At 42.6% G+C, this 12198-nt stretch overlaps 1 protein-coding gene across 1 annotated transcript in view; it reads left to right on the forward strand.

Moving 5' to 3' along the window:
• The first annotated feature begins 4741 nt into the window (after positions 1 to 4741).
• Positions 4742 to 12198, forward strand: part of MRPS5 (mitochondrial ribosomal protein S5) — an 85213-nt gene continuing 77756 nt past the window's right edge. The window contains exon 1 of the mRNA XM_076334930.1: positions 4742 to 4814. Coding sequence (XP_076191045.1) covers positions 4751 to 4814 — 64 coding nt within the window. The 5' untranslated portion in view covers positions 4742 to 4750. The remainder of the gene's footprint in view (positions 4815 to 12198) is intronic.

A 12198-nucleotide genomic window follows, 5' to 3' on the forward strand; every position in this document is an offset into this window, starting at 1 on the left:
AGAACTGTTGAAGAAAACAAGTGATCAGCCAAGTGTGAGATCCATGGACTAAAAAAAGACGGGGAGAGGCAGAGAAGTGGAGAAAGAATACTGACGAGGCCAGGAATGTTTCTGACTACAATTCAGTGGGACGGGTGTATTAAACACCCATTGAAGATTTCAAATTACTGAAAGCTGCTGTGCAGCATCTCTAGATTAACAAAGAGCTGTATTGTCTTTGTCACTCTCCTTGGCAGCTGATCTTTGGTCCCAGAGATACACTTCTGTAGCGATACTGTGGTTTTACAGCATGGGAGCCTCCACAGACTGGCACAGCAGAGGAGAAAATGAAACACCATGCAAAGCACAGGCAGGAGCAGAAGGGTAGCATTTGCAAAGGGAATAGCTGATTTTGCTGGCACAGAGCAAAGGAGTGACCACTTGGGAGATCGTGTGCCACAGTTACTCCTGACTGGCTGAGGAGAAACACGAGGTTCTGGCAGAAACCCTAAAAACACTCTGGTAGTAAAAGGCAGCAGCAATCTGGCAGATATACCCTCATGCCCTCATGGATACTGCCGATGGCCTTGCTCTGGCATCTTTAATGACACCTTCCTGAAACAGGATCCTTGACGGTGCTCATCAGTCCCCAACATGTACAAAAGCAAACTGTTAAAGTGCAGGTTTCCATGGAGAATGTATTATGCTTTCTCCTGGCAACCTTCCCCTAGGCAACACTGGCAACTGGCTATTGTGTTTGCAGAGCAGGGATGATTTGGCCCTTAGCAAGGAAGCTGGGAATGGGGCCCCTTCCATGTGCCACCAAGGCCTGGGATCAAGGTGGGCATCTGGGCTGAAAGCTCCCTGGTTCCTCACTATCCAGTGGCCCAGGCAGGTAAGAAGGGTACAAAAGCTTGTATCTCCGCTACCTGGGGGTGGTTTACTGTTCCCTGAACATGCAGCTGTTTCCACCACACCTGGAGGATCTTGCATTTCTTAGCATTAGTTGCTAAACAGCTAAATACTCCTGAGGCTTCCATATTATAAGGCCACCCACAACTGCCTGTGCTGTCTCACCTCTCCTTGAGCCCTTGGGAGCAAGGTCTGGCTGATTTTCCCTGCGACAGTGGGCTGCCTATGCCAAACAGCCAGTTCTGCTATTTTGGAAACTCATTTATCAGAAACTGTTCAAGACACCAGCCTCTTTCCTACTGAAGCTGACCCAAAGTGAGTGAAGTCCTTCTGACTCCACTAGGTTGCAGAGCTCCTCTTCTTTAGAGATGTTTCTTCTTGCACATCTTAAGTTCCTACCAAGGAGGAGTCAAAGCAGTGTAATGCATCTAGTTGACATTGCTTTTACAATGGGAAAGCATACACTGGGGAGCAACTTTAAACAACAGAGATTTACAGGCAATGAGCTAGGCAAAGAAACAGTGTTTATGTTATCAGTTGTTAAAATTTATCAGTCTTGCTGAAACAAATGAACTAGATTAGATTGAGACTTTGCTATTATTCAAAGATAGGAAAACCCTAATCAGAATCACATCTCTGAAATTTTTGTCTGCTGGCGTTAGAGTGCATTATTCATCCTTCATTGGAGCAGGCAGCCTGCCTTTGAATGGTCCATTATTAGCCTGCATTGCTGTCCTTCCCAGTGGCAGCACTGTTCACACATCAATGACTAATACTGGTTCAAATCTATTTTACCGCCAAAGAGTTATCACTGGTGAAAAAATTGGAGCAAGTAAGGTTTGCTCCAAAATGTAAATGACAGCATGCCCAGACAGTAGGCTTACTGTAATTGTTTTCAGGTCTGGTCGGTTATCAGATATGATGGGATTTTTCTGTACCCTGAGACAGCAAAGAAATAGCTGATAACATCACTTTGCTGAAAGTATTCCAGTGCTGGACAGACCAGATATGTGTCTCACAGGAGTGCAGTGGGATACTAAAAGCGCCAGGCTGCCTGATGGATACCTGTGGAGTGGGGCTTTTTCCACCTTAGCTTCTCGCCACAGGGAGAATGGTGGCTGCACTGTGGTGTTTTAACAATCAGTTGTTCCCCCTTCTGGGCTGATCACCCCTCTGGTTCCTTTTCCCCACCACGCATACATCCTTTCCTGCCTGCCACGACAGTGCTATGCTGGTACTAACCAGGTGCTACCAATGGCTCCGGTCATCTGCTTTCTCTCTAGCTTCTCATGGCATCACCCGCACCAGCTTCTTGCACAGCAACCAAGCACTTGCACTAGGTGCTCTTCTGGGGCCCCAGCTCTAACACAAAGACTTTTGCAGGCTACTTGGGTCTCTGTGGAGCTCAGGGTACATGGGGAGACTTAGCATGCTATTTCCAGTTCTCGGGTGAGAACTTTGGGTTCAACCAGGTAAGATAATAATAGTTCAGAGCTAATGGAACCAGATTTTTTTAAGAAGGTCTAAATGAAACTCCCAAGCAATTCAGAACTCTGTTAACTTTTCAGACTTGGAAGGTTTTGCTCCAAGATGATTTAGCCTTTTGGGAAGTCTTTTCTTAAAATGTAGTCCTTTTTTTTGGGGGGGGGAGGGGGGGAATAATTGTAATAAACAACTCTCATGAAGGAGGAAATTTGTCCTCTTTGAGTTGGATCTTGAAGCTGAATGACCAGTAATCAACTCCAGAAACTGGCTTTCAGGACTGCATATTACTTTTTCTCCATCTTTTGTAGTCTGTGCAGCATACTGAGAGACTGGCTAGTGCATAAACCAATTCCCATTGACACAAGACAAAACACGCTCACCCCTACACTGCTGGCATTGACCAGCTGTAGCAGCGTGACAAGGTACAGTTGCTAAACAGCCATTTCACTGGCTGCAATTTTTTTTCTATGTAACAAATTTGTACAAGGCAAATTCTTTCTCTCCAGTTAATGATGCGCAGAAAGGGGCATTTCCATTAGATCACCCAGTGCATAAATAAAAAAAGAGAGTTTAATTCTCTGTGTGACACAATTACTTCCAAAAGGAAGAACTGGAAATAAATACTGCAGTGAACATATCTGCAGAAATTTATGAGACTAATTGGTTTTATCCTTAGCGACACTTGTCAGGGTTACGTCCTGAAATATGTGGTATCTTAATGCTGTGAGAATGGGCATATTTAAAGTGCCTGAAGATAGGATAAAAATCCTGTTTAAAAGATTATGTCTTGCATCAATTTTCTGCCAGCAGCTGGTCTGTCAGCACACTACAGGAAAGAATTCTTTACAGCTTCTCAGTGTATTTTTGTTCCATAAGGTACAAAGCAATCATTGTGTTACATGTTGAATGTACAACAAATACTGAACACATTGCAGGTTGTGAGCTTCTGCTCACTAACGCAAATTAAGCTATTTGTTATCACTGTAGTCTTTAATACTGGAACTAGTGCATCAGGAAGAACGGTAATGCAGTATATGAAAATGCCTGTATCGCGGAAGAGGGCAGTCAGACCAATAACTCTACTGGCTTTGCCGCACAGAAGGAAGAAAAATAAGAGGGAAAAAAGCTGCTGTGAATAATTTCCAGCAGAGTTTTCCCTGCCTCAAAAACTGTTCTGAAAAAGCAAGAATTCATCCCCTAGCATTCTGCCTTTTCGTTCTCGGTATAACAATGCCTTAGAGCCACAATGGTAGGCACCATGCAGGAGAGTAGGAGATGGTTCCCACCCCAAGGGTACAACAAAGGGTACAAAGTGTGTGCAGTATGCTGAACTGCCAGGTCTTCTTGTTACGCTTGCTGTATGAGTGAGTTCAGAGTCTTGAGCAGTTCCTAAAGCGCGTTTGGTGCTTAAGCTGCTGCAGTTCAGGGGAGTAACAGAGCTGTGGGGAGACGGCAAGCTGTATTTGACAGCATTATTGTCAGGCACAGGGAAGCTTTCCAAGCCACAGGCAAAGTTCGTCTGTGCAGGAAACTGCTTCTGTTGGAGCTCACCTGCCCCTTTGGATCAAATGGCCACCAGCATCCACAGAATAGCAAGCGTGCCTTGGCTGCCACTCTGACCAGCAATGCAGAGCCACTAGAAAAAAGCTGTCTGTGAGGAGACACCTTATCTAACCGAGCCACGTGGACGAGGAGCACTGCACAGCCCACTGCACCTCAGGGGTGTGAAAGAGGAATGGAACCACCGGGAAAGAGACCGTAACTCCTAGGAAAGCCGTACGAGCTCCAGGCAGAGCTGCCGCCCTGGTGTTCATGCGAACTTTGGTTTTGGGCAGGGCAGGGCAGGGCAGGGCAGGGCAGGGCAGGGCAGGGCAGGGCCCGGCCCCGGCCCCGGCCCCGGCCCCGGCCCCGCACCGCACGGGTGAGCCCCTACCTGCACCCATAGCCCACCCCCACAGCTGCCGGCACCAGCAGTTGCGAGGGCAGGAAACGCAGAGGTACCAGCGGACGGCTATTTACTTCAACTCCCTTATGCCGAGGGCCTCGCCCGGGCCGGACGGCAGAAGGCCGCCACCGCCCGGCCCCGCCCCTGGGTGGCGGGCAGCGCCTCGGCGACCGTTGGGGTCCTGCGGCAGGCCTCCGCTGAGGGGCTGTTCGGCCGCTTGCCTGTTGGACCGTTAACTGTGCAGCTGCTCGTGGGAAGGGGCCGGGACGGTGGGAGCGTTTCAGTGAGGCTTCAGCCGAGTGTCAGCCATTGTTTTTTGCAGTTCCTCCCTAGTTTTCCCGAAGCTGTTCTCTTGCTGCCTTCGCTTTCTCATCAGGCAATGAGCGGGGCAGCTAAGTACGGTGGCCGGGATCGGGAGAAGCGGCCGGTATGGCGGCGGCGGTGGCGATCGGCCGGGCGTGCACCTACGGTGCCTTCCGAGTGGCGTGGCGAGGTGATGAGGGAGGGCATGGTACTGGGGGCGCCTCCTCGGGGAGGGGAGGCGGTAATCGCTCGCGGGTCCGTCTCCCGTGGCAACGGGCCGGTCTGGGCAGTCGCCGCGGGAGGTAGGGCTCCGAGCGGTTCTCCGCTCCGTGTGTATGCACACGTGTGTGTGTGCACACATACGTGTGTGTGCACGTAAGCGTGGGAGGTGGGTGTGCTGTGTCCCTGCCGTGTTCCCATAGGTCTGGGGCATGACCTGCTACGAGCTCTTCGTGGTAAGAGCAACCTGTTCCCCTTGCGGCCTGCTGCCTGCCTGCTCTGGGGTTGCACCGCAGGGCTGCGGGGGGACAGAGGGAGATCAAGAGTGTGTCTGTGCTTCAGAGGCGGCTGGTCGTTGTCATATGTGGGTGTCTATACATATGTATGTTTGCATTTTATAAGCCCTTGTACTGTTTTTTTCTCCATTGTATTAATTCCAGTGTGGAAAAAGTGCTTTGCTGTTTGTTGGACTCAGCTCCATCTGTGAGACTTAACAATGGTTAGTGTGGCATAATGTTAAATGTCTAGTGATTAACTCGAAAATAACACATGGAGAAGCAGGAGCTACTCTGTATGTGCACGGATCAGAACACACCACAGTTGCATGTGTTCCCTTGTCCAATCACTCTGGGTCCTACAAGAGCTAGATATGAATTCTGTTTTATATCTAAACAATGCTAATGGGACTTTCTAAACAAATGTTATTTTTTTAAAGCCTGTATTTTGTTAGGTGGTGTGAACCTAGTTGCTCTTGCATGTGTTATTCTTCTCTAGGACAGGAAGTGTGATAAATACCTTATGAAATAACTACCTTTACACTTGCATTGTCATCAGTGGACAAGGTTGCTGTTGTCACTACTATGCGTTTTCCATATTTCATTCTTCACGTGCAGTAAATATGTACTTTGAATCATAAATGGGCTTTAGGCATGCAGATCTCACTCATCGTTACAGGGTTTGGGGCAGGCCAGCTGTGCCTTTGGAAACTGTCCTGATTTGTTTTCTAGACTTGTCTAATTCTTCAGTAGCCATTTCTTTCTGGATTTTAATCCTCTGCAGTCACTTTTCAGAACTCAGATGTATTATTTTTCCCAGTAGAGGTTAAAGTATACTTAGGAGGAAGGGATAATGTATATTTTTTCCACTAAGGGTCAGAGTTGACTTTGGATCTGTCTTTCAAAAATTGTGTTTAGAAAATTGGGAAAATTGTCTTTTGATATATGAGAAATAATACTGTATAACTGAAAACTTCTCCTGGGTGGCATTTTCTGAATATATAGTTAATTTTGATATAGATTTTTTTTTTTTGACCTGCATCCTTCTTAGAAGAGAAAATTAAAGTCTTTTCATTATACAGTGTTTTTAAGCAGTGAATACTACTGAGGTTTTGACAACAAACTTAAAGCAATATAGGTGTAGTTATTGCAGTGCCAGGGGTGCCTTAGCCTTTTGTATTGCTAAGTGCCCTCCATTTGCAACTTTGCTGCCTGCCTTTCAGCAGCTCTGTCCCCTTTCACCCAAGCTGCCCTGGCACTGTTGCAGAGCTTTTGGGGCAGTATTTTCCCCTTGTTTTCATGCTGTTGTCCTTATGACCTTGCAGCTGTGAATCCCAATAGTGTTTGGTGGGTTCTTCTGGGTAATAACTGGCAGGAGCAGGAAAGACTTCTCTTTTTCCCTTTGCTTTCCTCTGGGTTGTAGGTTTTGGATTCATTAGGGGATACCATGACATGCTTTCATAGTGCTTAACAGCCAGCCAGCCTGCGTGTATCTAGTGAGGAGTCTAAAAGGGTCCCGATGAAAAGTATATACGTACTGTGGGAAATTCTTATGGGGGGAAATCATCTGCAGCACTAGAGACTGCCTTGGGACACCTTATGTCTTTCTGTCTCCTTTTGTTTTCACTTCTCCTCCAAAGTGACTTCCATTGTTAGAGTCATTGCATGCCATCAGCTATGCACCCTGCTAATAAATCTTAGTGAACCTGTCTCAGAATCCTTTATACAGCCTAGGTAGCTTGTATGCGCTTAAGTTCTTGACAAAAGTTGTAATGAACTACATTAATGCCTGTGTGTTCTCCAGGGAAAGCTGGCGACTGAGGTGGGAAGAAAGGCCAGATTACATTGGTAAAAGTGTGTTTAAGCTTGGTATTAGAACACCTGGAAGCTGGGCATGTTTTTGCTTTCAGTGGAGGATGTCCCTTCTTTCTCCCCCACCATCAAAGGCAAAATAGTTCTCTAGCTTTTTTTCACTTCTACAGTCCTCTAAAAACTTCCTTGCCTCCACTCCTAAAAAACCCAAATCTAAGCAGTTAATGAATTTCTGATCTCTTTTCTTCCTCAGAGTAATCTGTAATGAAGCGATGCCCATTCTGTAGCCAAACTGCTATTAAGCCTGAGCATTCAGGGAGGTTTGAAAGCAGGCCAGTGGTGTTTTTGTGGTGGAGGGAAACATTTTCACTGTCTAGTCACAGAGTATATCCTAAAAAAAAAAAAATATTTCTTGCAAGTAGACCAGGAAAAGTAAAAGGCTGCAACTCCTCCTAAATAATTTGTTAAAATGATCTGTGTCTTTTCAGATGTGACCATCTAACTCTTTCTGATTTGATTACCTTTGTGTTCCATGCTTAGCCCAGGTAGATAGTGACCCTTTCCATGTGCTGTGATTTTAAATGCATGGGTTTTAGCTTGAGAAATTAAGTTCTTCACATCCAAATTTTTCCAAGGTGGCTGGAGGTTTTTTTAAAAAGCAGTTTGTATTAGTGCAAAGATTTCATTACTACATGGGCCTTTCTTGAGCACTTGTGAGATGATATGAAAAAAACAGTAATGATTCTGAAGTGTCTTCCCTGTTGCGATTGTTTGTATGAATGTATTATTTCTGTGCATAACAGTTTCATTTGAATAAAAAGCAGCAAGCCAAATGTTAAACAAAAACGAGGCAAAAAAACTTCATTGCCCATTAGAGGCTAAGTTAATAGTGCTTGATGTTTTCAGAACCGCAATTTGGAATTTAATCAGAACATCTCTGTTTTCTTGTACGTAAACCTTTTCAGAATGTCGTGATTATTTCAGCCTAGAGCCTCCCATATGTATGTCTGGGACCATACTCGGGCAATTTTTCCCAAGTTCTAATTATAACCATACAATAAGCATCTTGATGGCTCTTTTTTAAAGTCATTTTACAATGCAGTTCTCACTGCTGAAACCAACTTCATGCAGTGTTTCTTTCTCTCAGGTACGGAACAGAGTAAGAACAGTTTTCAGTATTTAATTCCTGTGGAAAATAATTACAGGAGTAGAGGGAATTATTAAATTGTTGCCAATTGTTTAAAAAAAATAAAATTAGCGCTCAGGCTTGCTGAACACTGCATTCACTAGTAAAGTAAATATGTGGATGTTCAGCACGCTTGCTGTCTTTCAGAATGTTAGGTGATATAGCAAGCAAATGGCAATGCATACCAATTTTGGGCATTGTGTGTGGTGACAGATACTGCACCCTGTGCATAAATCTCCTAAAGGTAGCATGTTAAACCAGTATGTAACTGAAATAAAGGTTAGGAAAGTTATGATGAAATGGGTACAGTAAAGTAGTAGACTTGTATATGAACTAGGGTGAGTGTCAGAAAGAAAACTGTTAGGGATTTAAAGCTTGCAGAAATAAGACTGTTAACCCGTTAGGTTTACTTTTCCATCTATCTTGAGATTAATTCTTCTGTTGCATCTTGTGAGAAGAATGAAATGGTTTTATAGTGGTTTTGTTAAGTGAATTTTTAGTGCTGAATATATGTATATTTATACTTGTATAAAATTTTGTATTTAACCACCAAAGGGTAACACTTAAAAGTCAGTGCAGGGTTTTAATTGTAATGTTTATAGCAGGGAAGTAAAGTATCACTGAGGGGTTAATTTTATGTTAGTGCAGAGCACGACTTAAATATAGTAAGCATGCATTTTTTTTTTTCTGCTTTGTTGGCATGTCTTTTGCTGGTGGCAAGACCAGGTCCAGCATTCATGACCTGCCTTGTTACAAACGATTCAGTTTTGAATAGCTTATTTTAAGAGACATTTTAGATTTTAAATAAAAATCCCATCACGGATGTTTGGAGGATGTGTAGGGAGTGGAGGATATGATGCATTAACTGTACATCCTTACATGTCAAAATGCTGTTTTATTGAGATGTGACATTTCAAACTGTTTACATTTCATAAATATTTTTATTCTTTGCTCTCCTTTCAAAGTGTCTATTCCCTTGGTGGCAGTATGTGTACAGAAGACTCGGTATACTTTATTAAATACCAGCACTCAGTATTTCAGACTTTGGGAATCATGTGGGTTTGGGGTTTTTTTTGCCATGTCTTCCTCCTCCCTCTTTTGTCCTGCTGCAATTCAGAGACCAAAACAGTCTCATCTCCCAGTGTACAGAATATGGTCAGCACAGCCCCTGGGCTTTCCTAGACATATAATTTTGATTGCCAGCTCAGAACTGGTATTCTCTAGCTGCCAGTCTTAAAAGTATAAATTGCTCTCACTTTAAAAACGATTGAATCCTTAAAGAAAATAGAGATTTGTCACTGGTTTCAGTGAAGCCAGGATCTCACCCTGGGCTTTAACAACTTCTATTGTGAATTGTAATAGTCGGATGTTGTAGTACTTTTTAAAAATAACTTTGGATCACCAGACTTCTTGAGATCAGTTGAAGGTCTTCTGACATTTTTCTATCACACCAGTGTTTATTTGGCTGCTTCTTTTTCTGACACTGGACTCTTTCTCCTCTTCTGTGCCCCAGCCATTCTGTCAGAATTTTATTTCTGCAGCAGTTATTCATCTGATTCCACTATCTCTTGATTCTTCTTACTCTCGTCATTTTGTCCTGACTTTATTGCCTCTTTATAGACTTTTTTCAGATTTCCATTGTAATTTCAGAAGGAGACAGTGTTTAGAATGTGGAACTTTTTTTTTGCTAATGAAAGTAGGAGTAAAACAACCAACCAAAAGCAAATTGCATTGCAAATATTTTTGATAATGAAGTAAACTAATACTCTTATGTTTTGTTTTCCAAATGAATGTATTGTTTCTTAGGCAGAGAATTTAGAATATGCTTTTGTATTACAGAACCGTGAAAGAAACCAACACGTCCACTGCTAGAAGTGTAGATGACCAATTCAAACAAAGCAATGACTTTCTTACTGTAATGTTTTAATGTATGTTTGAGCCTGCCCCAGACAATTAGTGTTTTTCCTGATGTTCTGAATATTGACCAGTTATTTATCTCATTTTAGCTAATAAAGTGTTGCTCCAATAGATAACTCAAAGTGAATGTCTGTAGAGCCAGTTTAACAAACAGGATACAAGAGGAGCACTCAGAGATGGCAAGGCAGGGAAGCTAAATTAATTCTTTGCATCGTTATTCACTGGAAAAAGAAACAAGATATTTCCATATGGTACCCCTTGGTGGTGATGGTGGTGAGAGTTAGCAGATATTTCTGAAATTAAAATAACTGTGAAAGAGGTTATGGGACGAATCTACAGTTTGATCATTAGCAGAATCAGAAACTATTCACAAAAGAATTCTGAGAGAACTCCAGGATGAAAAAGGTGAATTACTAGTAAGAGTGTGTAACCTCCCTTTTGAAATCGCTTTGGTACCTGAAGAGTGGAAGGTGGTAAATGTGGCGCCAATCTTTTAAAAAAAAAAACAAACTTGCAGGATAAATGTCGATAAAAAGATTATGCATGCTTTTAGTAATGGAAAATTCAACCTTACAAATCTCTTAGATCTTGGGTGTGTTTGTTGTTTTTTCTGAGAGACTCAGTAGGATAATGGTGATCCAGTTAATGCACTACATGCATGATTTCCAAGTAGCTTTTAACAGAGTCCCTCACCACAGACTTTTAAGAAGTTCAGCAGATGTGGGATATGAGAGGAGGTCATGGTGTGTTTAAATAATTCACTGAAATGTAGGGAAGAGTGTTGGAGCCCTTTTGTCAGAGGGAAATCACCAGTGGAGTTCCATAAACATCTGTACTGGTTAGCATGTTCATAAGTTCACTGGAAAAGGGGTTGAGCAGCAAGGTAATTAATTTTGGTGGTGGTACTAAGTTATTTAAAGTAGAAAAGAAAGACTGACTGGAGAGTTACCTAAGATTGAGTGAATGGGCAATAAAATGGTGAATGAATTACAGTGTAAATAAATATAAAGTGATGAAGTTCTAAATCCCTTCATATCCAAAAGGCTAAATCACAGCTGGAGAAGACTGATACAAAGGGGAGAAGGGTCACCAGAAATACCAGAGCAACAGCTGAGTAGGCTGGGACTTCTCAACCTGGAAAAGGCTTCCTGGGGAGGCATGAGGGAAGTCTGCTAGATCACATGTGGAATGGATAGGAATTGACTTTCTCTTCCAATCTGACAACTAGGCCATGGAGCTAATAAAAGACAGGCTGAAAATAATAATAAGCAGCATCTGGTTCATTATGTGGTGAGTAGTAGATGCATGGAATTCCTTACCAAGGAGCGTTGTGGATGCAAGATGTCTACGTGGTTCTGAGGAAATCACCTGTATTGAAAGTAGTCAGAGACTGAGAAAACACAAAGGAGGACATATTTGTACATATTTGCTCACTTTTTACTCTTCCCCAGGCAGCTCTTTGTAGTGCTTGCTGGAGAGAGAATACTGAGCTGCTTAGGCCACTAGCCTGAACTAATGCATCTGTTCATAAATGTCCATTTTTTTTTTCCTCATTTTTCTCAAAAGGTGTTAAGAACTAGGAGTTACTAAGTCTTCATATTAAAAGAAGCTTGTTCAAGGAAATTATCAGTAGATGTGCTCATGTATGTGAAAAGATCATTTATAGGCCAAGAGGAAGTGTGTGAAGTGGGGAAAAGTGTGCCACTTCAAGTCATGTTTGAGATATGACAAAATTTGTAAGTGTGTGAAGAAGACGGGATTAGATTTTGCAAGTATTTTGAAGCAATTTCGAGCTGTAGGCAATTAAAGGGTGCAGCAAGGGAAATTATAAATACTGCCACACAGTGCAATTTTAAATTAGTTGTAGATACATGATGTTATTTTTTAAAAAATAACTTCTTTAATTGCATGCCATTTCAAAAAATAGATTAATACCTCACGTAATTTTTGTGAAAATTATTCTCAGATGAACTGTTAATTTAATCTTGTAGATTAACGTTTTGTCATTAAATACATACTAAAAACACAAAACAGCTCAAAAATTGTGTGTGCTTATACAGTTATCATTAACATTGTCTATGTAGTTCGTATTAGGAGTGACTGCTAGTTCAGTAGCAGTTTGAAGTGAAAGGAAGTGTTTGAGTAGTGACTAGCATATTGTTTAT

This window comes from Aptenodytes patagonicus, chromosome 3 (genome assembly GCF_965638725.1).
Source record: "Aptenodytes patagonicus chromosome 3, bAptPat1.pri.cur, whole genome shotgun sequence".
Lineage (NCBI taxonomy): Eukaryota > Metazoa > Chordata > Aves > Sphenisciformes > Spheniscidae > Aptenodytes > Aptenodytes patagonicus.